Genomic DNA, 27,142 nt, shown 5'->3' on the forward strand with positions numbered 1-27,142 from the left:
TATGACAGTACAACCATATGTTTAATTAATCTAACCACTATTTTGAATTTGGTTACATATATAATGTAAAAGCATAGAATAAGCTAGATAGTAACAAAACTTTTTTATTTCAACTTTTTCTGCAACCACTGTTGAGCACAGAGGAAGAAAATGTCCAGATAAAAGCTTTAGAAAAGTATATTTCAACTGTACCTAAGCAAATATTAAATATGCAGTGCTTGATCATCACTGTAAAGGAGATATCAAAGACAAAGTTACTATCAAACTTTATTATGAACTAGCTGCTACCCGCGGCTTTACACGCAATCTTTAGAACCGAAGTCTTTATATTACTCAGTAAAATCAATTGTGGTGTAATAAGATGGGAGTCCTATCAAGATTTTAAAACGTAAGTAGCCATACATCAGGTAGATATTATTTAAGTTCACGGTAAATAGTATCAGAGTTTAACTTAATTATTATTCTTTGTTTAAAGGTTATTTTTGACGATGGAAGGATTGTGAAGGAAACAGGATTTTTTCGGACATTTGCCATCGTTCAGTGAAACAAGAAAACAGTAACACAAATACAGTGTTTTCTTGTTTCACTGAACGATGGCAAATGTCCGGAAAAATCCTTAATTATTATATCATGTTTGGCACGTGAAGGAGCATTTCTGGTTCTAATTAATTATATACGAGTACATAACGTACCTAAAACAACCCGCCATTTCTGATTGGATAAACCTTTTGAGATGCGGTTTGCGGCATTAAACTCTACTAAGTGAGCTCTTTCAAATGAGGTATCACTCTACCCATGCTTTAATTTAAGATTTCCATGTTTTCCTCTGTGGGCCGTCCCCCCATGGTTGGCATGTCATGGTAATAGCAAGGGAAAATAGTTTACATAGCCATATGACACTGTGCAAAGTTTATAAATGTTATCTGCTACGGTTTGTAAAATATTATGCCGTACTTTTGAAACACCTTGTGTGTGTGTGTGTGTGTGTGTGTATATATATATATATATATATATATATATATATACACACATACTTTCTTGATTGGGGAAACAAAAACAAATCAATTATGGCAAACAAAAGTATTAAGACCAGAGTAAATTACTATGGTCATAATATACACATTTTGACATATTTTCTTGATCGTTGCAACAATGTAAACTCAACATTGGTGTCAGAACTAATTTACTTGAACCAGAAGTCACAAAGCCTACGTGAATAACTGCTAGTATATAATAGTTGTAATGTACTTTAATCAAAAGACGAGGATATTAGCCAAGTCGATCACAGATTGAATTAGAGAAGTAGGAATAATAGAGTAATGGAAAATAAAGTTTAACCATCCAATTAAAGCATCCCATTTATACTATAAACCCAAAAAGTGTACAAATTTAGTTAAATACAACTTCTCTGACATTAAAACCGAATTATGGGACAACTTTCATATGGACATTACCTACCGTTAGTAAATGATATAACTTGGTAGCTATAAACTCGTTTCCTTTATTGTTGACTGCACTAACAAATACTCTTCACAAATCACAACAGAACACAGGCACAGAACAAGATAACCATACTAATCTTCTAGGGTAGAAGGTCAAGGAGAATAAACAAAGGAATACAAGGTAAATATAAAAGAAATTATAAAAGGCGTTTTCCAACATTTTAATCAAAGTGCAATTTTTCTCGAGCAGACATTGTAAACAAGTTATTAATTCACCGTTCCACTTTCAACCAAATTAAATGTACAATTCTTGTAAAAAATGCAATGTACAAAATAAAATATTTATTTATACATACAGTTTTCTTTAAGTTATGCCTAATACCAATTCTTTCTCTTTAATATGCTATTTAAAAAAAAAATACAATTCTTTTGAAGTAATTAATATAACTGCTTCCAAATTTTGACAACTCATTAAAACACACAAATATCCCTTTTATATTGAATGTATCAATGTTAAGTAGAAGAGGAATAACCTTCTAATGTGCAAGGTGAGCCTGCTCTGCTTCATGCCATATAAAAACTCTTGTGCTATAAAACCTGGCTACTACATTTTTTTTAAAATCTAAATGTAAACGATTTAGTTTTATTTCAATTTGAAGTATGGCCAATTAGTATCAAGATCTTACTCCTAAAGAAGAGAGCAGGTACCAGTTTTTGGAAAATGGTACTATTCTTGTAACACAAAATGGTGGTAAACCTGACCACCTATCCTTTTAGTATAGAAAGATCATACTCATTAATTATTAATTGATATTAATGTATTTCTGCTGAATGTTTCTGCATCTTATATTTCTATAACAATAACAATATACCTATACAGTAATAATGTATATACATTACAAATACCCTCAGTTATGTTAATTTTTAGACGAATTACAATTAAAATTTGCCAAGTTTTTTAGCAGGTCAACTTTTTGTACTAGTACTCAACTCTGTCTTCGACGTCCCGCAGCTTGAAATTTTAGCTGCGTAACCACTTATATTTTTTAAATCTACACCATTGAAATTAAGTTCAGGCATTTTATTTTCAGCCATACATTTTTTGGCATACTGTTTTGCATCAAAGTTATTTTGTGAGATGCGTCCTCGTCCTCCAAAATCTCTTCCACCACTAAATCCGCCTTTACTCCGAAAAGGTTGGTTTCGACCTGTTGTATTATTAAAACCATTGCAATTTTTTTCGAAACTGTTACTAAATGACTGGAGAGCACCCCAACCACCATGTGGCATTGCAGCTCTGATTGTTCCTCCATATCCTCTTTGGTGAGAATTCCTGTGAGAAAAGAAACCTCCTTTGCCACCACGAAATACAGAATTCTGTGGTGCTCCTCTTTTACATCTTCCAAAGCCCATTGGTCCCTCTTCTTCAAAACGTCTTCTGTCTTCCATTCTTTTTACTCCAGATTTTACAGTGTTATTTGTTAAAGGTACTTTACCTTCAGTTAGTAGTTTCATTTGCTCGGCTAAACTTGAAAGCCTTTCTTCAAGTGCAAGCTGTGCTGAGCTTTTTTTTGGTGTGGTAATATCTTTAGATGACGTGTTTTTATTCTTAGAGTGGGTAGATTTAGAAGTAGCACTCTTTTCTTTTGAGGATTTTAGTTCTTTATTTTCTAAATGTTCACTTGCAGATTCCTAAAGAAAAATAACATAATATAATAAAATTATACCATAATATCAAGTTATAACAACAAAGATATTACATTCACCCTTGTTTTAACTTTTATATTAACTTAAAAAGTCATGAAGTTTTCTCTAGTAAAGAGAAGCAATACTTAAGTAAATAATAAGCTGGGCTGGTCTTAAGATATAATTTTGCGTTTATACATGTACATACAGTACATAAGTTATAGTAGGACTTGTTTAAGCATGTATTATTCAATAAATTTTGACTGAAAAAGTCACACATAAAAGGTTACCACTGCCCGACAAAATGCATGCCATTGACATAATAAGTTAATTTATATAAGTATATAAAACTGGTACATTGCATGGTTATAGAATTCTTGAAATTATTATGAAAAGATTCTTAGAACGAATTAAAAATTATAAACTAAACAACATTACTATTCATATAGTATATATGATATTTCATAGTAGGCCTATTTATGTAATAAAGTTTATAAATAATTATAAATTGGTCGACTCTAGTAGTTGTTTTCTGCCTCAGTCCCACTTGTAGAATCAATACTTCTTTTATTAAAAGAGAAAAGCAAAATGTATTTATTACTCATATTTTAAAATGTTAAATATATGCCAGGCTTTGGGTCATTGAGGAGACTTCGCATTCGCCCCACAGTAGATAACCATCTTGGCTCAGAGAGTGATTCCTAAAGGACTGACTTTTACCATTTTCAAGTTTTATATAAGGTAGTAGAGATGGTTTCATACCAAATTTCAACCCTTTAAGTTAACTCATTCAAAAGTTATCATGTATACAGACAGACTCTCATGAAGACAAAAATCTGGTGGGAGAGACTATGCAAAACGCTCAGTCTGTTAAATCTTACAATGGCTTGTTTGAAATATATAAATACGTCGAAGGACACAATCCTGGATTTCTTGTAACATTTCCTTAAACATTTTATATAAACAAGGAGACACAAACTTTCACTGCATCTGCAAAATAATACAAATTAAACAAAAACTCCATTGATCTTCAGGTGACAAAAGATACTCTCTCTGTTTTAAGGGCACTACTATGAATATGCAAACACTAGTTTAAATATAAACAAGTATATACCATTTAAAGCAGAAAGTTGCATATTATTGCACTGTTATCCAGTTATAAACCGTGTTATAAATTTCATTACTGTAGATTTTTGCAAAATTAGTTTAAAAACATAAAAATATTTGCACTAAACAGAGACAAGAAAGTGAATTAACAGAAACTCTTGAACTAGGCAAGAAATACATGAGACCAACGCTCCTTCAATACTATTTACCAGAAATTCCAGGCAACAAAACAAAGTGAAAAAAGCGTTTTACTATTTAGTTTGTTTAAAAAATCACTGCAGGTTAAGCTAAAAGGTTCAGGATTTGTATGAAACCAACTTAACAAAATGACTTATTCTTTGTTTTAAAGTTTGTAATTGACGAAAGAAGGTTTGTATAACAGGATTTTGTAAATTTATCATCGTTATTTGTTACAAAATGTAAAACACAATGTTTTGAGGATTCAAACGTATAACGATGGTAAATGCCCGAAATCCTGTTTTTCTCTCAAAATGACTTAGGTGTCATCACTTAAAAATGTTGTACAATTAATCTTCACAATGTAATTGGTTTATTAATTTATTTATTCTGTGTTTTTTTGTTGCAAACTTCGTTACCCATAAGACCAATTTAACCAGAGTTATTTAATGATAGACAGAAATCAAGGCTCCACATAAACCGATGATTAACATTTTCAATAACAGTATCACTCAAGTATTAACCCTCTAGATTAACTCGTTCAAAACTTATCGTTCATACAGACAGAAATCATATTTCGTTCATTAGCAAAAGGTGAGTGAGACTTCATGGAATTCTCAGCCAACAATAAAGGTTTTTAAAAAGTGAACTGCTATGATTTTTAATAATTACTGTGTTACTGTTTAAGTCAAACTATCATTCCACGAGTTATAGCTCAGTGGAATTCCCTGCAACTGTACAAAAAACACATACCCCAAGAAAAAAGAATTCACGCACGGCTCAGTAGAATTCCCTGCAACTGACAAATGTCAAAATATCATGTGTTTTTTAACGCGATCTACATTTTTTGTTATTATGTTTTTAACAATATGCTCAACAAGTACCAGTATTGATACAAATTTAACAAGAAATCTTTTAGTTACATGAATAATAAAAATGTTGATAATTTTAACCCTCCACATTTTAACGGATGGAAATAACAGAGATTGTCCAGCAGGTCGGATGGATCCGCATCATCACAGCTATGCAGGTCAGAAACTTCATTTCGATGTAAGTAGTCATTAGGTCGGATGGCTACGAGTGAGGCTCGCCCCTACTGTGGTGCTACAGCTTGGATAGTCACACTCAAAACACATTGTACTACGTCACTATTATTTCAAATATGAAATAAATTCCTTGCCTTCGAGACTAGTTTGTCAACCAGGAAATGTGCCAACTACGTAAATTAGTAATTTACATTATTTCAGATTTTTTAAAGCTTTGTTCCTTTTATAACCCTTTGGATGTTCGAAAAAATAAAATAACATTTTCTAAAAAGGTTCAGGGTTTTTAAAAATGTGACATACACAAAACTGTTCCGATCAAATTGGCCTTTTCGCAGTGTTTTGAAGAAAAAAATTATACTTTTATTTAATAAGTCATGATATTTGCTTCAAACTAATCTATATAATTGTCTTAGTTCATCAAAGACCTTTTTAGAACAAATGGTTCAATCCAACATAAAAGTATATATATTTTTAATTTTACTTATTTAGTTGTTACTTTTTCGGTGTTATAAAACACATGTATTTTTTGTATTGAATGAAAGTATATCTATAATAGGTTCATATAGTTGTGAACAATTCTTAAAAATTCAAGTAATTCCGATTAAATATGGCCAACTTATAAATAAAATAAATAATTAAAAACCAATCAGATTAATATGATCTTTCTGCTGTGTTTTATTTTAAAATCTATAAATTTTAAACTGGTAGTAATTACTTGGATTAGTCTTGTGTAGCCATGTGTAAAACCAGGAATCGTTTGTAACAGTTACAATAGTTTCAGTTGCAGCTATACAACAGTTGCGAAGAACCTTTGCTCCGCAATTGCTACAAAAGAAAAAAGAATAGTTGCGTTTTAAAACTGCTCCACAAAAAGTTGAAGTTGAACTGAAAGTACTGTGTACTACTCACCGGTTCTAAAAGCCAACTTGGTGATAGTATCAACCTTAATGAACTTAACCTCTAAACTTTGAGATATTTTTAATGTTTTTTGTTGTTAGTTCAATGTTAGTGTGTATTTTATTTTAAAACGATAATGTTTATGCAAAATGGATGGCACGAATTTAATACATAAGGCTTTTTAAAAGATCTGAATAAATCAAACCTAATATATCAAATAACCATATTTACATTGTAAGGTGAAGTTATTATTTTTGTAAAAAAATCTGTTTACATTTATTTGCATAATTTATATCCAAATAGGATTATATATAATAAATACTATTTATAAATTAGGTATCACTTTTTTCACAATGTACTAGAGGGCTGCAGTAAATTAAGCGGCCGCCACCACAATCGAATCAGGGTACCAAACATATAAGAAATACCTAATAAAAAAACTAATAATATTTATTTATAATTAATGTTAATAATGTAATTAGTTTTATTGAAAATTTAATAAAATTCTTACCTTGCTAGAATTTGTATCCTTTATTTCATTTCTTATTAGTGATTGCAACACATCTGACATTTTTTTTAACAACACTACTTTGGCAGGATCCATTTCAGCCTTACACTCACTCTGGCTTGTCTTGCCACTGTCCAACTGTGTCTTTGATAACTCCTGTGTTAGCTGACCAGTGCTCTCCTCCATTTCAGCTAATGTATTCATCATACTTATTTTTGATTGCAGTTGATCGTTTAAATTTTTCACGGCTACCTCTATTTCTTGTTGTTCTTTTGGAGATATCAATGTTTTAAACTGCTTTGATTTATAATATTGTTTGAGTTTTTTTCCGTGTCGCTTCAGGATAGAAAAGCGCATCTTTAATAACCACTTTAACTTCAGGTGGTACTATTTTGAGTTCCGACAGCTTTGCCATAACAAGTCTGTATTCTGTACATATCACTTGTTTCGGAATATTGCAGATCTCCTTTTCTGGATTTACATGAATCTTAATGTACTTTTCATTTGATGTATACTGAGTCTGATATGGCTTTATTTCACATTTTACTTCTTTAGTCTGTGTTTTGAAGTTTGGCTCATCTGCATGATTAGATCTTTCATTAAAGCTCATGAATTCTTCTGTTTCATACTTTGTATTTTCAATACGTTTGCAAGGTTTCTCGATTTGCTTTAAACGGGTTTTGCGGCCAAGAACTTCTATACAGCTTTCAGTCTGGACATTGTTTTCCTAAAAAAAGAAAAACACACATTATTAGTGATTATAAACAAACATACAAGTATCATTTCAATACAAAGTTTATATTCCAATCTTATGAAACGTATAATGATGAAAACACTTTCTTGTGCCAATGGTGATAATAATGCTGAGTGCTCTGTGTGATTTTACGTTACTATAAAATAATTTCTGTATCGTTTCATGAATTGTAATTAATTGTTTGCCAGGATGCATATGCAATCTAGCGGAGAAATTTAAAAACACTTTCAAGTAGTTTTTGTTGATCCCACTAGAATACAGTGGTTTGTAAAAGGAATTCTCAGTAATAATTTCTTGCTGATTCAATATGGGTTAACTGTTTAAGAACAGTAGAATAATAAAAAATAATCAGTTCATTTTAATTTTCTGCACACTCTTACTTTTCACATGTCAATAGGGTTTCCGGCAGGGTAAATCTACTACCTCTGCAGTACTTAATTTAATTGCTTTATCTTTGGACGCTTTAGAAAGAAAAGAGTCAGTTTCTGTTGTTTTGTGTGATCTTAGTAAGGCTTTTAATAGTGTTTGATTTAATATTCTATTAAATAATCTAAAATTATAAGATATTAAGGGTAGCTCTTTCAAAATAATTCAGTCTTGATCTATCCAGTAGGAGTCAATATATTTCAGAAAAAAATAAATGTTTATCTATAAAACCGTTGAGACAGGTGTACCTCAAGGCTCTGTTCTAGGACCCTTCTTTTTCTTAGTATATATAAATGATTTGCCTTAAAATTTAAATGTACATTAGATTTTTTATGCTGATGAAACCACTTTAATGGCCCATCACAGCAATCTTAATTACTTAATCATATCACTGAACAAGCAGAAGAGCTTGCTTTTTCTGGTTTTCTTCTAATAAATTATCTTCTGATCCTGAAAAATCACAATACCTAACTCTAAGCCTTAAGCAAGAAATAACATGGAACCTGTCAGGCTTCTGGGATTTCATATAGATTCTCAGTTACAATGGTCCCTGCACATTGAAACAGTTTGTAAAACAATATCAAGAGTAAGTGACCTACTATGGACATTGAAGAGCTTTGTAAGCTTGGAATATTTAAGAATGTCATATTTCGGTCTGTTTCAATCACATATACTGTATGGTATACTAGCATGGTATTCTCCACGTGTAAATGATATTTTTTATTACAGAAAAAGGCAGTGTGGGCAGTGTGTGATATTGCAGGAGTGGGTTCGCTTGCTCACCGTAATTCTACCTTGTTTCATGTTTTTAGGTTATACAGTATAAAGTACAGTAGTGCTTCATGTTTTTAGGTTAAACAGTATAAAGTACAGTAATTACATTTTAGTTTGTTATTTATTTGATGTATAAATGAGTAAAAGGATATGCTATAAACAACATTAATTATTTTATCAGAAATAACTCTGGTTTTATGTTAAGTACTACGAATTTCAAAACTCGTGTTACATTAACTTGCACAGAAATGGCACAAAGAAAAATAATGCGACCTTACAAAAATTGATGTTACTCAACTTAATAAATAAAGTAAACCTATAACTTTTGTTTCTTTAGATTAAGAATTGAATTTAACATAAAATATATATTTGTGTATCAAATATTTTTTTAGCTATATGGTTTTCAATCAACAAACTTGAAATTTTAACAATTTAATTAATTTTATATACAGTGTTTCGCAAGAGGTTGGTACAACTTCAGGATATTATAGTAGACACAAAAACATGCAAAAAGGTTTATAAGAACATATGTCCTATCTCGCTTCGTTTAGTGTCTGTCTATACAAGACGGAAGCTCTGGTGTGAACTAACTCACAATGAATTTGTTAGGCTACTAAGGGACTTGATAGCAGCTGCTCAACTCCAACCACAAGAGGACAGCATAGCAGTACAAGAAACTCGGCAGGAGGACCAGTCAACAAGATCTGACACCTACACCCCCACTACCAGTGTTGAGCTCCAATCACCTGCTGCCCTCTCTGGGTGTGCAAAGAGTGTTGTGCAGTGTGAAAATGGTCATTCTGTTATCGAAAGTACTACCCAAGAAAATAGTGTCTAGGAGGAAAGTTTGTCTTTGCATGATTGCCCTAAAAATAATACTAATGTTCAACTATATGTAACACAACAAAAATCACTTATACAAAATTTAAACTCCAACAAATGTAACCTTAATGTTAATGACCCCAGTTTTTTAGAATAATAGACAACACAACTGTAAAAAAAAAACATTTAAAAATCCTTCAACTCAATATACAAAGCATTAGAAATAAACTTTTAGAATTAGAACAATTTTGCAACATTGAAAATATTGATATTATTTGTATTTCTGAACACTGGTTGCTTTCTGATGAGGTAGATCTGTACACACCACAGGAATTTGTGTCAGCTAGCTTTTACTGTAGGAGTAATAAAAAAAATGGGGGTACAGGGATTTTTATCAGACCAAACATTAAATATAAAGTAGTACAGTTTGAAAAATTTAGCAGTGAAGTAGATTGTGAAATTTGCTGTATAAAATTGGTGGAACAAAATATTGTTATTGTTAGTTTGTACAGATCACCTCAAGGTAATATTGATAAATTTTTTCAAAAATTTGAACAGGCAATAAAACACGTTATCAAGTAATGATACAATGATAACTTTTTCAGGAGATTTTAATATTGAAATGGTTTTATTACGGGATCATAAAGCTATAACCTTTTCCAACTTACTTAAGTCACTAAATTTAAAATGTACTGTTCAGGTTTCCACACACCGTACATCTTGTATAGACAATATCTTAGTTAATTTTACAGAGAATTTGTATACAATTAAGTCTTTTCAAGGATGTTTTGCTGACCATAACTCTCATGTGCTAGAGGTTTATTCCAATAAATATCGCCATAAATCTTCAAATATTAATGCAGGCAATAAAACTTTTGTACGCAAGCAGTCAGAAAATGAAATTAATTTATTTATTGATCTTTTAAAAACTGAAAATTGGGAAATGGTTGATGACTTTAACTGTGATAAAATAACAGTAGAAGAACTATGCAACAACTTTTTAAAATGCTATATAAATCTTTGGCATTTCTGTTCTCCACCTATTAGTAAAAAAAAGTAAAGATAAAATTAAAGAAGTGCAATGGTACAACCAGAGTTTAGCACAAGAGAGAAATGATACGCTTAATTTATACAATATTTATAAAAGTTTAAGAAACAGTAGCTCAGAGGGTTGGGAATTAGCTTATAGGACCTACCGTCAATGTAAAGGAAATTATAGAAATAATTTAAAGCATGCCAAGAGACGAGCATGTGAAAGATATATAGAAAAAGCCCCTAATAAATGTAAAGCCGCCTGGGATATCATCAAGCAAGAAAGTAATTCCAGTACACAACACATAGTTACACTCGAACCAACAGAACTGAACAACTTTTTCCTAAATTCTGTCTCTGAACTTTCAAACAGCATCCCATCCACTAACGTTTTATCCTCTGACCTTCTAAGAAATAATCCCTCCTAACACTTTTAATTGGCAAACTGTTACTGTGGACCAGGTAGTAAATGTTGTATCAAATTTCTCCAACTCCAAAAGTACGGATTTATATTGGATTTCAAATTTTTTAGTAAAAAAAAACTATCCATATTATCAAAGAACCATTAGCATTTATTCTTAGCAAATGTTTCGAGTTTGGTTACTTTCCTGAGTTGCTTAAAACCTCCAAAATTGTTCCAGTTTATAAGAAGGGCGATAGGCTATTGCCTCAAAATTATCGACCCATATCTATTGTTCCAATATTTTCTAAAATATTAGAGTCACTAATGCATAAACAGCTATCCCATTACTTTGAACGATTCAATCTTCTATCTGATTCCCAATTTGGTTTCCGGAAAGGTCGCTCAACTATAAAAGCGGTCATGGAAGTAGTAAATTACTCTCTTAATGCCTTTGAAAATAAAGAATCAGTAGCCCTTTCGATGATGGATTTAAGTAAAGCATTTGACTGTCCCCTTTAATATTATCATAGAGAAATTGAAATTTTATGGAGTTTTAGAAGAATCATCTAATCTAATTCGGTCTTACGTAACTAATAGAAAGCAATATGTTTCAATTGGGGGTAATAATGCTTCTGTAAAACCAGTGAAAATGGGTGTCCCCCAAGGCTTAGTACTTGGCCCCTTTTTCTTTACTATTATAATAAATGATCTACCAAATAATTTGAATGTTAGTTCAGTAGTCTACGCAGACGACACTTCCCTTTTTGCAAGTAATAAAAACCTCCCTTATTTCCTCACTAAAATGAAACAAGCTGAAAATGAAGCTTTAAAAATGGTTTTCCTCTAACAAATTGCTATGTAACCAAGAAAAAACTCAAAATATTATTCTTAGCTTATCCAATAACACTCAAGATGTCCAATCCGCAAAATACTCTGTATTCACATTGATTCTAAACTAAACTGGTCCCATCACATTAATAACTTATGCAGTAGGCTCTCGCGAGTAAGTTATCTTTTTTGGAAACTAAGAGATGTTGCTTCTATTGAATACTTGAGGACAGCATACTTTGGTTTATTTCAGTCTCATATTTCTTATGGATTAATACTTTTTGGTCATTCTTCTCACGTTAAAGATATTTTGATAATACAAAAGAGGGTTTTTACGAACAATCTGTAGAGCTGAATTCTTAGAACATTGTAAACCACTTTTTATCAGTTAAAAATTCTCACAATTATAAACCTATACATCTTCCATCTATTATTACATGTAAAAACTAATCTGCGCTCATTCACACTTAGACAGGATTTGCATTCGTATAATACTACAAATCATGATAAGATTGATATATCCCAGCACAGGCTGGCCAAAACAGGTTCATCTCACATGGTGAACAGCATTGTTTTCTTTAATAAACTTAATGTAACAGCTTGGACTGCCTCAACTGGGGTGTTTTAAGAGTAAGGTATTGCATTGGTTACAACAAAATCCATTTTATAATCTAGAGGATTTTATAAATCATGATGTGGATGTAGAATTTTAATTCTGAATAACTAAATAGTGCCAGAGTAGTAATTAAACTCATACATTGTAAAACCGCAATTGTAAAATTGTACTGTAAATTTTACGTGTCTAATTTTAAACATATTTTATCTATTATGTCTATTATTATTAATACATGACTATGCCTATTTCATTATATGTAAAATGTGATCAATGGCAATAAAAATTATGATTATGATTATATGAGTTTTTTATTTTAAAAAATCATATCTCGCAACCCGTTGAAGCAAATAACATGAAACTTGACGTTTATGTTGTTAATTAAAGGAACAATACAAAAATTTAAATACCTATTATCACCTTCCATTTCAAAATTCACACTTAACCCTTTGAGTGCCAAGACCATATATTGAGTTATGGAACTTTTTGCAACATATGTTATATTCAGGGGTATGTTTAAAAATGCCAGACCCGGAAATCCCAGTTGTGTAGCAACTTAGTAAAACATTTTTTTAACAGGATTATTTCCATAGAAACTTATCATGCTGTAGATCAAAATGCTTGGTTTTAATTGGGCTATACTTTTACTAGTAAATTTTCTTACAGTTTATTTCTTATATATATATATATATATATATATATATATATATTTTTAACACAAAACAAAAAAGTTTTCTTTTTTAACATTTTTTTAAAGTTTTATTGCAGTTTTTACAAATAAAAAAAACATTTTTACTATGGAAAACACTTTCTTTTCTAAGGGAATATTACTAATAAAAAACGTGCAAAATTTCATAGTGTTATGTTCAAAACCGGGACAAAAAAAAATTTTTTTTTAGACCAAAACAGTTTGGAAAAAATACACACATAGCCTCATCATATACATTTGTGTGTGGTCTAAAAGAAAACTTATAAAATTTACTCACCACATACAGTATTTCTTATGCTCAAGAATGAAAGAATGAAATTTCAGTTCAAAATCTTCACTAAATGTTTATATACAATTATTTATATACACTATTCACAACAGTTTGTCTTCACTTCACTTGCATTTGTGCTTTGGGAAGCAGGTGCCATGACAGCCTTCCCCACAGTTTGTGCAAACTGTTCTAGACCTCTTCCTTCCTGTTTTGAAATCAGGCCCCCTCATTGTACATACAAAACAAGTCTTTTCTTTTTTTCCGGGCAATTTTTCTAATCCAATTTTTCTTTTGTCACCCTCTACATTTACAGTTTTACCTTGCTGTGCTACCCATTCATCAGAAATACTTTCAATGATTTGCACAGTATACTGGTATCTAGAAAGAGGTTTCCTGTTGTTTTGGACACAATTTTCCCTATATATAATGTAGGAATTTATTACCATTCTTGCAAAAAGATTAAAAACAACCTTTTTCCAATACTTAACTGTTCGTCTTTCGTCAAGGTAAGAATAGAGCATCATGTCGAATGTGTCTATCCCACCCATGTGCTTATTGTAATCTAGTATGATGGATGGTTTGTTTTCAACTGTTACCCTGCCATGCCTCCTTTTGGTATGTACAATATCTTTTATCTCAGCTTTTGAGGACAGCAAAACAACTGGTTTTTTTTTGTGATGCTTGTTGTCTATAGGCCAGTGTCACTATGTTTCCTTGATGGTAGTACTTCTTCTGGCCAACTTGAAACTTTTCTTTGATTCCATCAGGCAAGCCTTTTTTATTCTTCCTTACTGTGCCAGTAAAAAAGGTTTTTTCCTCATACAATTTTTTGACCAGCGGAATACTAGAAAAAAAATTGTCTGTAAAAACATGAAACCCTTTCTGTAAATAATTACAAGCACGAAGAAGAGAAGTGACAACCGAATAGCCAAGACCATATTTTTTTACCTCATCAGATGGAGATGTGTTCTTCTTACCCTGATAGCAAAATAAGCTCATGCAGTAATTAGATACAGAGTCACACAACACCCATAACTTTATTCCCCACCTATGGTGGTGCTTATTGGGGAGGTATTGTGTGATTCCGGTTTGACTTTTCGTCCCAATTAGAGATTCGTCGACTGACAACTGTTCATGGGCTGTATAAAAGAATTTAAATAGCCTATTACAGTGCTCAATTAAGGGTTTTGAACTTTTGAGTGGGGTCGTAACCTGGTTGGTTGGCTTTAGGTAGTTTTTCATTGTCAACAATGTGAAAGAAACTAAGCAAAATTTGAAATCTATTTCGTGTGAACATCTTACTAAACCATGGAGTTGCTTGTGAGTCACTAGTTGACCAATAAGAGGGGATAGTTGGTTTCCTAATCAGGCCCATATTTAAAACAGCAGCAATAAAAGCCTTCATTTCCAAAATGTTCACGGGGATCCAGCTGTGCCTACGACTACCAGGTGAGTCATTGTCTGCAAAAGACGAAATTGTCTGGTTAGCATACCTGTTGGTTTCAACCACAAACATAGTCAAAAGTGTTTCTGTAAAAAATAGTGTAAAATAGTCAATGGGCTTAGAGTCAACAATGTCTAGGTCCTGGAGATTCAACATAAGAAAAATCATGAGTGAAGTTACTGCGGCTCTCTTCGTTTATACTAAGCCAAATATCATTGTCTGTAGGCCCGTCGGCATCATCACCCGATTCAGAGGAACTGGATAACACACTCCTATCAATGATTCTACTTACGTTAGGTCTAGGCCTAACCTGTGTTCCTGACGTACTAGGCCTAGGTCTAGAAACATCAAAGTCACTCTCTGAGGATTGACCTCTATGTACATTTTTTTGTGGCTCATACAATGGATCAGCATCACTATCATCACTAAATAAATCACTAAGATCGTCTTCTGAGGTTAGTAAATTACCATCAGATACATCACCATCAAGTTCTCTGTCCACCTCACTTGATCTAAGGTTCTCAGGATCCATTATTCAGCCATTTGAAAACTACTTAAGTGTTTTACACACTAATAATAAACACTACTACACGCACAATTCAAACGATTGTAGCACAAAACGTAATAATTACGCTATTAGAATTCAAGCAACAATGTTTCAAAAGAAACAACACACTAGCACGCGGTTCTGCATTCGTCGTCTGCCACGCTACTCAGCTAGTCAGCTGTCGGCAGCGCTGTGATGGCCATTGTTTTTTTTTTTTAGATTCTCTTCTGGATTGGATTTTTTTTTTCCAAACACCACAGAAAATTAAAGGCATATTATTGGAAATACAATTTATTACGTCGAAACATAAAAATACCGAAAAATATAAACAAAGGATCTTAAAATAATTGGTGACGAAATTTCGTCACCGTGGCACTCAAAGGGTTAAATATATCTCCTAACTGTTATTTCTAACGTACATTTTCAAAAATAATTATTTATTTCAAATTTAATAACAAAACTAACGATACCGAATCTGTTTTAATTGGCTACGAAAAAAATTACATCAATTTTTGTAGAGATCAACTAGAAAACAAATGTTAATGATGCAAATACAATAAATAACAAACCATAAGGACTTGGACAAACAAATCTACTTTCCACATCTAAGAAAGCACACACACTCACCAACTAAAATTTACTTCTCAACTGATCGAAACAAATTTGGTATTGTTAGTTTTGTTATTAAATTTGAATTAATTATTCTTGCAATATTTACGTAGAAATAACAGTTATGGAAATGTTTAAGTTTGAAAACTTTTAAATAAACATTTTGAAATGGTAAGTGATAATAGGTATTTACATTTTTTTTTAATTATCGCTTTAATTAACTTAACATAAATATATTATTTGCTCCAACTCTTTGAAGCACTTACTAAAGTGAATAAAAATCAACCACTAAACGGATTAAAACAGTTTATATTTGAAAACATAATCTATAACATCTTGAGAAAGTTACCAGAATATTCTGTGTAACTAAATAAACTTTGTGCTCTTTTGTACTAATAAATTAACATTGAAAATGGTCTAACCATTCCAAAAGTCTCTATTTACTAGTCAATTTAGGATTAAAAATAACAAAATAAATTAGTTTTTATAATTTCATTCATCAATAATAATATAAGTAAACAACCATATGTACCCAAAAGATTATTTGAAATAACAGTACTTAATGCTTCCAAAACAAAATAAAACCCTGCACAACTTGCTTATAATCTTACCTCCAGGTTAACTTTATTTTTCTTCTTCTTCTTTTCTTTAGTAAATTTGAAGTTTTCATCTTCATTGTTATCAGCATATTCTGTTGTCGTATATTCAGAATTCTCTAAACTTGTGGCTTGATCTTCGTATATTTTCTTTTTTTAGACTTCTTTTTGTTTCCTGTAAAATGGATATCAATAATTGATCCAGCTGAAGCAATATATATCAAACACAATATTATTCTTCATTTTGAGAGCCACCCATACGTCTTATTTTGAGTGGACAATTGATTAGACAAATTACTTTTATTAAAATGAACTCAATTAAACTGGAACTAAGCAATATTCTTGAAGTATTTTTAATAATACGATAGGCACCATGAAATAATGCCAGAAGGTTTCAAACAAGAAAAGAGAGTTAAAATAGACACTACTAGGGTTATGGGCTGCAACCATGAACTATAACATGTTCTTAAGAAAGAGTGTTTAAAAAATTGAAGCCCTACCCCATGTCGAGATATATATATATGTACAGCACTCAAAATCTCAACTTAGTTTATTAACATATTGTACTCATTTATAATTACAACATATAATCACTTTTATAAAAAAGTTTTATTATATTAAAAAAATTACATAACAACATCATCGACCACTATCGGTGTGGACACATGTCACACTGACCAAATATTTGCAAAATAACATTGCTAAATAACACAATTTCTGTTGATGAAATGTTAATTTTTACCAACATAGTTACCAAATAATAATAGTAAGACATGTGAGAAAATAGCAGTAATCCGAGTTAGCTAATAGTAATGAAAATATGTGAGAAACTTGTGGAAAGCTAGTCAACTAATCGGAACCGCTGACAAAAATCAGCTGTAACTTAAGTTATAAGCATGTGTTAACCTTATGTTAGTCATGCTATAATCGAAACATTGTTTGCTGCACATGGTCCTACAGATAGAAAAACAACAAAAATGTCATCTCTGGAAACAGGAACAAAAAATAATGCTATGCAATAAGCATCAACAACAAATTTAATTACACTGTGTTTAAAGTAATATTTTTTTAACATGAAGAAAGTATGAATTTTTAATATAAGCTATCTTAAAATACTGATAAAACATTTTTAATTTGCATTGTAAAATGTATTTAAAACATATTTTCATTCAGTACTGACAAACAAAACATTAAATCTTGAACTGGCAGTTGTTTTTTTTCTAACCCGCAAGATGTTAGGATGATTTGCAGGTTTTAATCCTCCAAATGCTGATTAAATTGTTCCCAGTCCTGAGCCGTTGTGCCACCTCATGCATACTTGCAGATGCTTTTCTATACTACACACACATTATTCTTTAAATAGAGCTTGCTTCTGTATATACAGGGTGAGGCAGTGAAACGGCACGATTTTGTAAAACCACCAAAGATTTATTTTACAAGTAAAATCATAATAGTTGAACATGGATCTCAAGTACAAGAGTGGAAATTAAAGATTTAACTTAAAAACAATCATTTTTTAAATATGGTGTCAGTGAGGTGTCGTCCTTGGTTTTGCACACATTGTCTAAGCCTGAGATGAAATTGTCCCATGACGTTTCGTAGCATCTGTACTGGAATGTTGTTAATTTCCTGTCGAATTCGCTCCTTCAGGTCTTCTTTTGTTCTTGGTGGATTTTCCTGGAAGACTTTGCACTTGAGGTAGCCCCCAAAGAAAAAAGTCTGGTGCCGTCAGATCTGGTGAACGGGCAGGCCAGGGGAAATCGCCATTCCTGCTGATTAGACGTCGTGGAAATGCAAGTCTGAGCAATTCCATTGAGACATTAGCAGTATGGCTTGTTGCACCATCTTGCTGGAAGAGTGTTTCAGCATCTGGATCATGTCGATCAATTCCAGGCAGACCAAAAATGGTCAACATGTCAGCATAACGTCCAGAGTTTACCGTCACTGTGTTGCCATCTTCATCTTAAAAAAAATAGGGCCCCACGATTCCACGAGATGACATTGCGCACCAGACTGTTACTTTTTCAGAATGGAGAGGTTTTTCATGAAGTTCTTGCGGGTTATCTGAGGACCAATATCTGAAAGTTTTGCTTATTTACGTACCCACTAAGATGAAAGTGGGCTTCATCACTCATCCATAAGTTATGCTCTCTTTCTTCATTTCGTTCAATAACGTTAAGCATTGACTGGCAAAAGCGTATACGGTTTATTGTAGTCAATTGGTTTAAGGGCTTGCACTACCTGAATTTTGTATGAATGATAGTGAAGGTCACTCTTCAAAATCCGTCTTACTGATCGATTGCTGAGACCAAGTTCTGCGCTGTGCCGTCTCGCGGATTTTCGCGGACTTCGTCCCAACGCTTCGCGCACACGATTAATGTTTCTCGGGTGTCCGGATTGTTTTTTTTGTGCTGCCGCCTCTTTTCTTTGTTGTGCTAGCAGTATCTTCAAAGGTTTTAAACCCAAAGGAGAATGGCTTTCCTTGATGGGCACGGGAGCCCGTGGCGGCAGGTTGAATTCACGACGAAAGGCACTTTGAGCACCAACCACACTATCCGCGTTTTTGTAATATGCCTTTACGGCATATGCAACGTTGCGCACTTCGACCAACGCTCCATGGCTACTGAAACTTCCACCACTCTAGACGCCCAAGGGTCACTTCCCCCACTCTCGCAACCCCCCTCCGCGCCCGACAACCACTATCGAAATCGTGCCGTTTCACTGCCTCACCCTGTATTTTTTTCAGGAAATTAAGGAAAATAATATCAAACAAAAATCACTTACCTTTATGTAATATCTGTGTATTGGCTGTTTTTATAAAATGTACACACTTTTGTATTTTTAGATTTTTTACTAGTGCTTGAGTACATCACATACTAATAAATCAAAATTAAATACAAAATATTTCCTATTAATTTGAGATTACAGTCATATACAACACTTGACCATTATTTCAAAGAATATATGTAATAAATCTCATGATATAAAAGACAGACTGACAAAAGATGCTCAACTGACATAGTGGTTACAGCTATCTATATACAATTGAATGTGTTATATTTCAATAGAGAATTCAATTTCCGAACAGTACTATACAAAATATATCTTGATATGGTATGAATTAATACATTGACAATGGGATTAGTGAATTGATGTTATAATCGTCCTGATCAAGACAGTTAACACTTGGAGGATTAAATAAAATGGGTAAAAAATTTAAGTGTATTATAACCTATGTATAATTGGTATACAAAAAGTACTAGAGGGCCAGGAGTATAAGCGGCCAATACCACAATCTAATTGGGGTACCAAATTATCGATAAACACCTAAACTATTGAATAGAAAAACATTCTAATTATAGTTATTTACAATTAATTATTGCCAGGTCTTTGTAATATATTGCATAACAATATTGTTCGAAATTAATTAAAACAAAGTAAAAATCATTTGTGTGGTATTTGAGTACCGACCACAAATACAATGGTGATGTACATGTGTTCATGTATGCCATAAACTGCCAGACTTGTTTATCCTTCAAAATAGTAAAAAGTACCTAAATGTAACACTGTATTGTTTGTTCCATAACTCTATAATTACACATTGCCTAGATAGTTTTTTATTCATCATTAAATCGTTACTTTTGTAGATATAAAAACGGTTGATCTATAGGATACTTTAATTTGTAATACAAATGCAAATTCAAAAGTATTTATTGTACATTGACATTTGAATAATTACATAAGTAATAAAGACAGGTGCATGGTCAAGTTTAAAAAAATGTTCACTAAAATACCAGCGATACAGTATGTACTGCATGTATTGTCTATATTGTATTATGTCTATAAAGAATAATAAATCATCCTTATTTTACATTGACTGAAGTGATAATATGGTATAATAATGAATAACTGCATTGGGTTGGGATTTTAAAAATGATTACTTATATTATTTGAAAAATCTTTCTGCATTTCATTGACACTGTAATAAGCCTTTTCTAGAGGAGGGTTTTGATACTATTTTGAAAATTATTATTTTTAAACTCTTTTAGTGATAAAGGTAAACAATCATCTAACCGAATTCCCATATATAGTGGACTTTTTTCCAAATAACAGAAGTTTTATGAATTGGAAAGACAAGAAGAGTTTTGTGTCTAGTGTTATGATTATACTGATATTTGTATTAGTCAAAGGTGTTTTGGATTTTTATGGACTAAATTCAACAATTCAAAAATATATAAACCTGGTTAGTGTGAGTATTTTAGATTTTATTAAATAACAGTCGACAGCTCTCTCTAAAGTTTGCAACCAACCATTGCTCTTAGAATAGCTTTTTTGGGCTATGAATACTTTTTTCAAAATCAGGAGATGAACCCCAGAGTACAATATTGTATTTCAGAATCACCAAACATAAGCATATTATACAATTTTACAAGTAAGAAATAGATACTCAAATAGATCTACTAATATTTACATTACAAAGCGAAAAGAGCTTAGTTTTTTTTACTAGATAATTTCATGAAATTTTTCCAGTTTAAAATTTTTTATTAATTTTCATAATTCTAAAAATGTATGTGAAATCGACTAGGTTTAATCTGCTACATTTCAAGACACTGTTATGGTTATTTTTTGTTTTAAAATGCATTACATTTGTTTTAATTTGATTTAATAGTCTAGCAGAATTAAAACCATTCATCAAGTTGATTTAGAGTTCTTCTTACGATTGATTCCTCTATACTCGTTATGTTGTTTTCTCGAAATCGTCAGCAAATAAGATCAAATTAGTATTTTAGAAAGTCAATTGTTAAATTATTAAATGTAAGACTAGAAAAAGTATTGGATGTATTGAACCCTGTGGAACACCATAAGCTGTGTTTTCCCAATTACATGTAATTTTAACTTAGTTATCATTCATGACAGTTCTTTGTTTTTCTGTCTTTCAAATATGATTCTAAATATTTTAATTAAAACCTACAACATAATTTGGTTTCAGTAGTTTAGAAATCATGAGTATTGATCATTTGATTGTGGTGGTGGCCACTTATAGTACTGCACCTATACTATCAGAGATTAATATAATGTGTAATAAATCCCTAGAAATAAATATTTTAAATTTTCTGTGTAATTCAAAGTTATATAAATAAGTGATGAAAAATAAAATGGAGGTGGGAGGTAACCTAAAAAAAATAAGTAATGTGAATCAATTTAAAATTTCAAGATAGTATAATGTATTAAATTTATTCTAAAGGAACAGGATTTTTCCGGACCATTTTGCCATCGTTCAGTGAAAACAAGGAAAACAGTAAACACAACGTTTCGAGATCTGCAATCTGATCTCTTCTTCAGGTAAAGAAACTAACCTAATACATAACTACAAACTAGGTTAAAAATAAACAAATCTTTACTAAAGCGTTGTGGCACACCTAAGTCAGGAATCACAACCTACATGTTGTTAGTCAACTTCACTAACACTAAAGACATGCACTTAATACAAAACTATACAAAACACTAATCGTTAAAACTAAACTACGGAATACAGGTCACAATACGTCTTTCACTCGTCTACTAACCACCTACGACTGACCAGAGGGACTAGCCAATGGCAATCGTGACGGCTGGCTAAAACAAGATGGCGGCGGAAATACAAGGGAAGGGGAACAGGAATGGGCCCTTTCGTTATTATTGGTTCATGCGAGATGAACTTCTTAAAACCATATTGTGACTCCGCATTGGTTTATTACAAATTATCCGATCCGTTTGATACTTTTGGTTTTCTCTTTAGTTCATTTTTTAGAATTGGTAACCAAAGCGGGCCTAATCTTGACTGATGGTTGACTGATTGGTTGGTCTGCCAATTTAATGTATATGTTGCCTCAAATTAATTTCCTTTTGAAGAAATGTGGTTCCCGATGTATTATGTGGGCTTCATCCCAATTCATATGATGGTCTTCGGACCAAACAATGGTGTGCAAATTTTTGACTTTTCTGTGAAAACCCTTTCTCGTGTTTTCTTTGTGTTCTTTTATCCTTACGTTTAGTGGTCTTTTTGTCTCGCCTATGTATTACCTATTGCAGCTACATTTTAAACTGTAAACACAGTTTTTGGAATCCTGTGTGCCATTTTTTGGTTTTGTTTTTACGAGAGTTTGTCTAAGAGTGTTGTGTGTTTTAAACGCGGTTCTAATGTTGTACTTTCTACCTACTCTTCTAATTTTCTCCGATAATCCCGGCACATAAGGGATTGACATAAACGCAAATTTATCACAATTCTGTTTTTCTGACTCGTTTATTTTGCGTTTATGTCAATCCCTTATGTGCCAGGATTATCGGAGGAAAATTAGAAGGAGTAGGTAGAAAGTACAACATTAGAACCGCGTTTTAAAACACACAACACTCTTAGACAAACTCTCGTAAAAACAAAAACCAAAAAATGGCACACAGGATTCCAAAAACTGTGTTTACAGTATAAAATGTAGCTGCAATAGGGATGATACATAGGCGAGACAAAAAGACCACTAAACGTAAGGATAAAAGAAACACAAAGAAAAACGAGAGAAAGGGTTTTCACAGAAAAGTCAAAAAATTGCACACCATTGTTGGTCCGAAGACCATCATAATGAATTGGGATGAAAGCCCACATAATACATCGGGAACCACATTTCTTCAAAAGGAAAATTAATTGAGGCAACATATATTAAATTGGCAGACCAACCAATCAGTCAACCATCAGTCAAGATTAGGCCGCTTTGGTTACCAATGTTCTAAAAAAATTGAACTAAAGAGAAAACCAAAAGTATCAAACGGATCTGATATTTGTAATAAACCAATGCGGATTCACAATATGGTTTTAAGAAGTTCATCTCGCATGAACCAATAATAACGAAAAAGGCCCATTCCTGTTCCCCTTTCCCTTGTATTTTCCGCCATTCTTGTTTTAGCCAGCCGTCACGATTGCCATTGGCTAGTCCCTTGGTCAGTCGTAGGTGGTTAGTAGACGAGTGTGAAGACGTATTGTGACCTGTATTCCGTAGTTTAGTTTTTAACGATTAGTGTTTTGTATAGTTTTGTATTAAGTGCATGTCTTTAGTGTTAGTGAAGTTGACTAACAACATGTAGGTTGTGATTCCTGACTTAGGCGTGCCACAACGCTTTAGTAAGATTTGTTTTATTTTAACCTAGTTTGTAGTTATGTATTAGGTTAGTTCTTTACCTGAAGAAGAGATCAGATTGCAGATCTCGAAACGTTAGTGTTACTGTTTTCTTGTTTCACTGAACGATGGCACAAATGTCCGGAAAAATCCTGTTTCCTTCACAATCCTTCCATCGTCAAAAAATAACCTTCAAACAAAGAAATTTATTCTAGTTGTATAAAATGTATACTTTTATACTTTTTGGAATAAAAATGACATAATACATAAAACAGGAAATATTTATTGAAAAATAATGATATTTTGGTACTTTGGGATTATACAGACCACCATCCCAGACTTGAATCGTTATTTGACATTTTGCTTCTACTGATTACTAGATTAGCGTAGAACAAATATTTCGTCAATATAAAACAGGAATTGTCTTATTGCAAACCCCTCCCCATCCTCAGATAGAGGTCAAAGTCGAGCGGTCAAAGTAGATAACGTGATTACAGAGTCTCGCCGCCCGTTCAGCTGGTGAGTCGTTTTGTTGTACTTCCTTTTACCCCTACATTTCTCCAAACACAAAAATTCAACAAAAACAAACATTACCAAACAAAAACTAAACTCTTTATTGAAAAAAAAAAAAACACTCAAAACTTGTTTTTATTCTTGATCACAATCTGCCATTCAAAATGCGAGTGCCTCTGAAGGTGCTGCCGAAGCCCGCGCTGATGTCAACGAAAGAAAAAACATCCCTCGAGATAGTAAATATCAGTAAAATATCAAATTCTAGAGGGGCTGATCAGAAATATAAATTGAATTGTAATTGAAAGGCAATTATGTACCAGTGCAAAAAACTTAAATAATCATGTGGTTGCCACGCGGCCTGCCGTAATCGGGATTCTTTGAGAAAGATAAGATAACAGCAACAACAATACCGATCACAATACCTGGAAAAGCTTGTAAGTTTGTAATTAAAGAGTTTGTTTTTTCGTTCTATCATGTTCGTTTCTATAAATTTATATTTTGTGTTTTTCGTACTGGTGTGGTCGGTATAATCCCAAAGTAACGATATTTTTACTATGGAAACAAATTTTAACATATAACACATATTTAACATAGCATAAAAGACATTCATTTCTTGTTATCACAATAGCCTACACTGTTGAGCACTAAAATAACTACATAAATACAGGTAAATTAATAAACACAATATATTTATCACAAAACTATCACAAAACAATCACAAAAATAAAATAATACATTGCAGCAAATAAAATGGCACTAATTATATCGCTAGGATAAATGAACTGAACCGCAACTGCCACTGACAGCATAAAACTTTTTGATTTACATACCATTCATTGGGTTATGTAATGAACAGCTGTAACGTGATCCCTTTTATTTATTACTTTATGTTTATATAATAGTTATGTTTTGGGGGCGGAAATATATCTTACTGAAATGTGATAATCAGAGCCCCCTCATTGCTAAACTAATCTGCTAAACTTATTGCTGCAATGAGTTGATCATACATTTAAACTTGGAGTAAGCTAGATGATAAGTTTATGATAAACCACATTTAATCACCTAACCCATTGCGGGCGTTAAGATGTGCGCTACACGTCCGACCCGTTCAGTGGACCAAATGCCAAAAGACATGAGCTACACATACTCTGTTTGCCGTTTTATAAATTACTTTATTATTTTATTTTCAGTACTTATCTAAATAAATAAATGCATATAGATACATAAAAATATATAATGGGTTAAAATAGAGCATTTAAAATTACCGCAAGTAAACTATGGGGTAGAGTAACGATAAGCGGACGCGGTTTTTTTTTTATATCGAAATTATCATTTTTTATAATAGAAAACTAAACAAAATAGGCCTAACACTAAAAAAAATGATTTAACTTGTCTTTCTCGGTTTCAAGAGATTTCCCTTTGTTTAGGTTTTTGTTATTATTTAAATTGACATTTTTCCTGTCACCTGTCATAATTTTATCATTGGTTATGGTTCCTTATTATTTATGACATTACAAAATCATTTAAACTATTTTTATTAATTTGAAACATGTGACTTTTAATTTAGTATTTTAGACGTGTTGGTTGATAGTTCTGTTACTCAATATATAAAGCATCGATGACTGTAATAAGCAATATAAAAACCAGGTCCACTTATCATACTCTGCCCAAACTATGTACTCCCCTCAGCGGGGTGGCCAGCTGCCTATAGCTGTAAACAACTCCGGCCACGAAGGTTTTTCGTCACCTGCAATGGGTTTAATGATCGACTCCTGAAGTCTATTTATGTAGGTATAGTCTTGTCAATAAAGATCCATTGGTATCAATTTACAATAACGTGACCATGGAAAGGTGTATGTTCATTTTTTTTCCTGAAAACTACAATTTTTCCTGAAAACAATAGTGAAGAAAAAATTTGTCGGCAACGAAAATCAAAGGAGTTACGATTTTTTTGAAATCCTCTGAAAACTCTATTTTTGACAGTACCTCTGGCTGAAATGATGCTGACTAGTACGTTAATCCTGTCAACGATGCCTGCCCGCTGCGCAGTGCTGTGCACTGCTTGCTCTTTTAGAAAAAAAATTAACTCGAGCTTGCAAAAGTCGATCCCAGATCACGTGATGCCCCTGCTCCTTAACCCTCTAAGTGTTGTTCGACAAAATTTTGTTGGTTATTTTTCCATCCTTAACGCAATAATACCCGAAAGGCATCAATATAATACAATAATATACTTCCCCCCAGTTTATATGCACCTGTGATAATAATACTTGGCTATAAATGCCAAACCCCAGGAAAATAGTCCATTTTCCATGGTCACGCTATTGTAAATAAATACCAAGATCCAATGAGTATTAAAATATAATTTAAATCAAATATTATTATAAATTGAACATAGCTTAGTTTTCCTTCAACATTATATATTGAACAAGAAATTCTATGTCTTAATATTGTGGTTAATGCAACCATTATTTGGTGTTTGTATACATAATTAAAAGCTACTAAATGAGATCCCAGATAGTGAAGACAATATTAGAAATAACTTATAATCAACTACTGGGTACAAATACTAGGAAGATTCAAGCTTACAAAACTTATGTGTTTGTGACCTTACCGTCTTTTTCGCATGGACTTGTTGCCTCCTGATTTTTAACTGCTACTAAGCACGCTGACATAAGTCCACACAATATCAATAATAATTTATTAATGAATGTTTTTGAGTCCACGTGACTCAATTACAATACAATTGAGGTTAAAAGAAGAAAGTAATGGTTATGTTTTACAATATACAACTCT

The 27,142-nt window shown here is 32.2% G+C and overlaps 1 protein-coding gene across 1 annotated transcript; it reads right to left on the bottom strand.

Moving 5' to 3' along the window:
• Positions 1–1,647: 1,647 nt before the first annotated feature.
• Positions 1,648–27,072, bottom strand: LOC124372425. The gene is made up of 4 exons (XM_046830824.1): positions 26,961–27,072; positions 16,707–16,866; positions 6,867–7,590; positions 1,648–3,134 (listed from the first exon to the last, which is right to left on the bottom strand). The coding sequence occupies exons 3-4, from the start codon at positions 7,218–7,220 to the stop codon at positions 2,409–2,411; spliced, it is 1,080 nt and encodes a 359-aa protein (XP_046686780.1). The 5' UTR covers positions 7,221–7,590; positions 16,707–16,866; positions 26,961–27,072; the 3' UTR covers positions 1,648–2,408.
• Between the last annotated feature and the right edge of the window lie 70 nt (positions 27,073–27,142).

Source organism: Homalodisca vitripennis, unplaced genomic scaffold (genome assembly GCF_021130785.1).
Source record: "Homalodisca vitripennis isolate AUS2020 unplaced genomic scaffold, UT_GWSS_2.1 ScUCBcl_3183;HRSCAF=8539, whole genome shotgun sequence".
Taxonomy (NCBI): Eukaryota; Metazoa; Arthropoda; class Insecta; order Hemiptera; family Cicadellidae; genus Homalodisca; species Homalodisca vitripennis.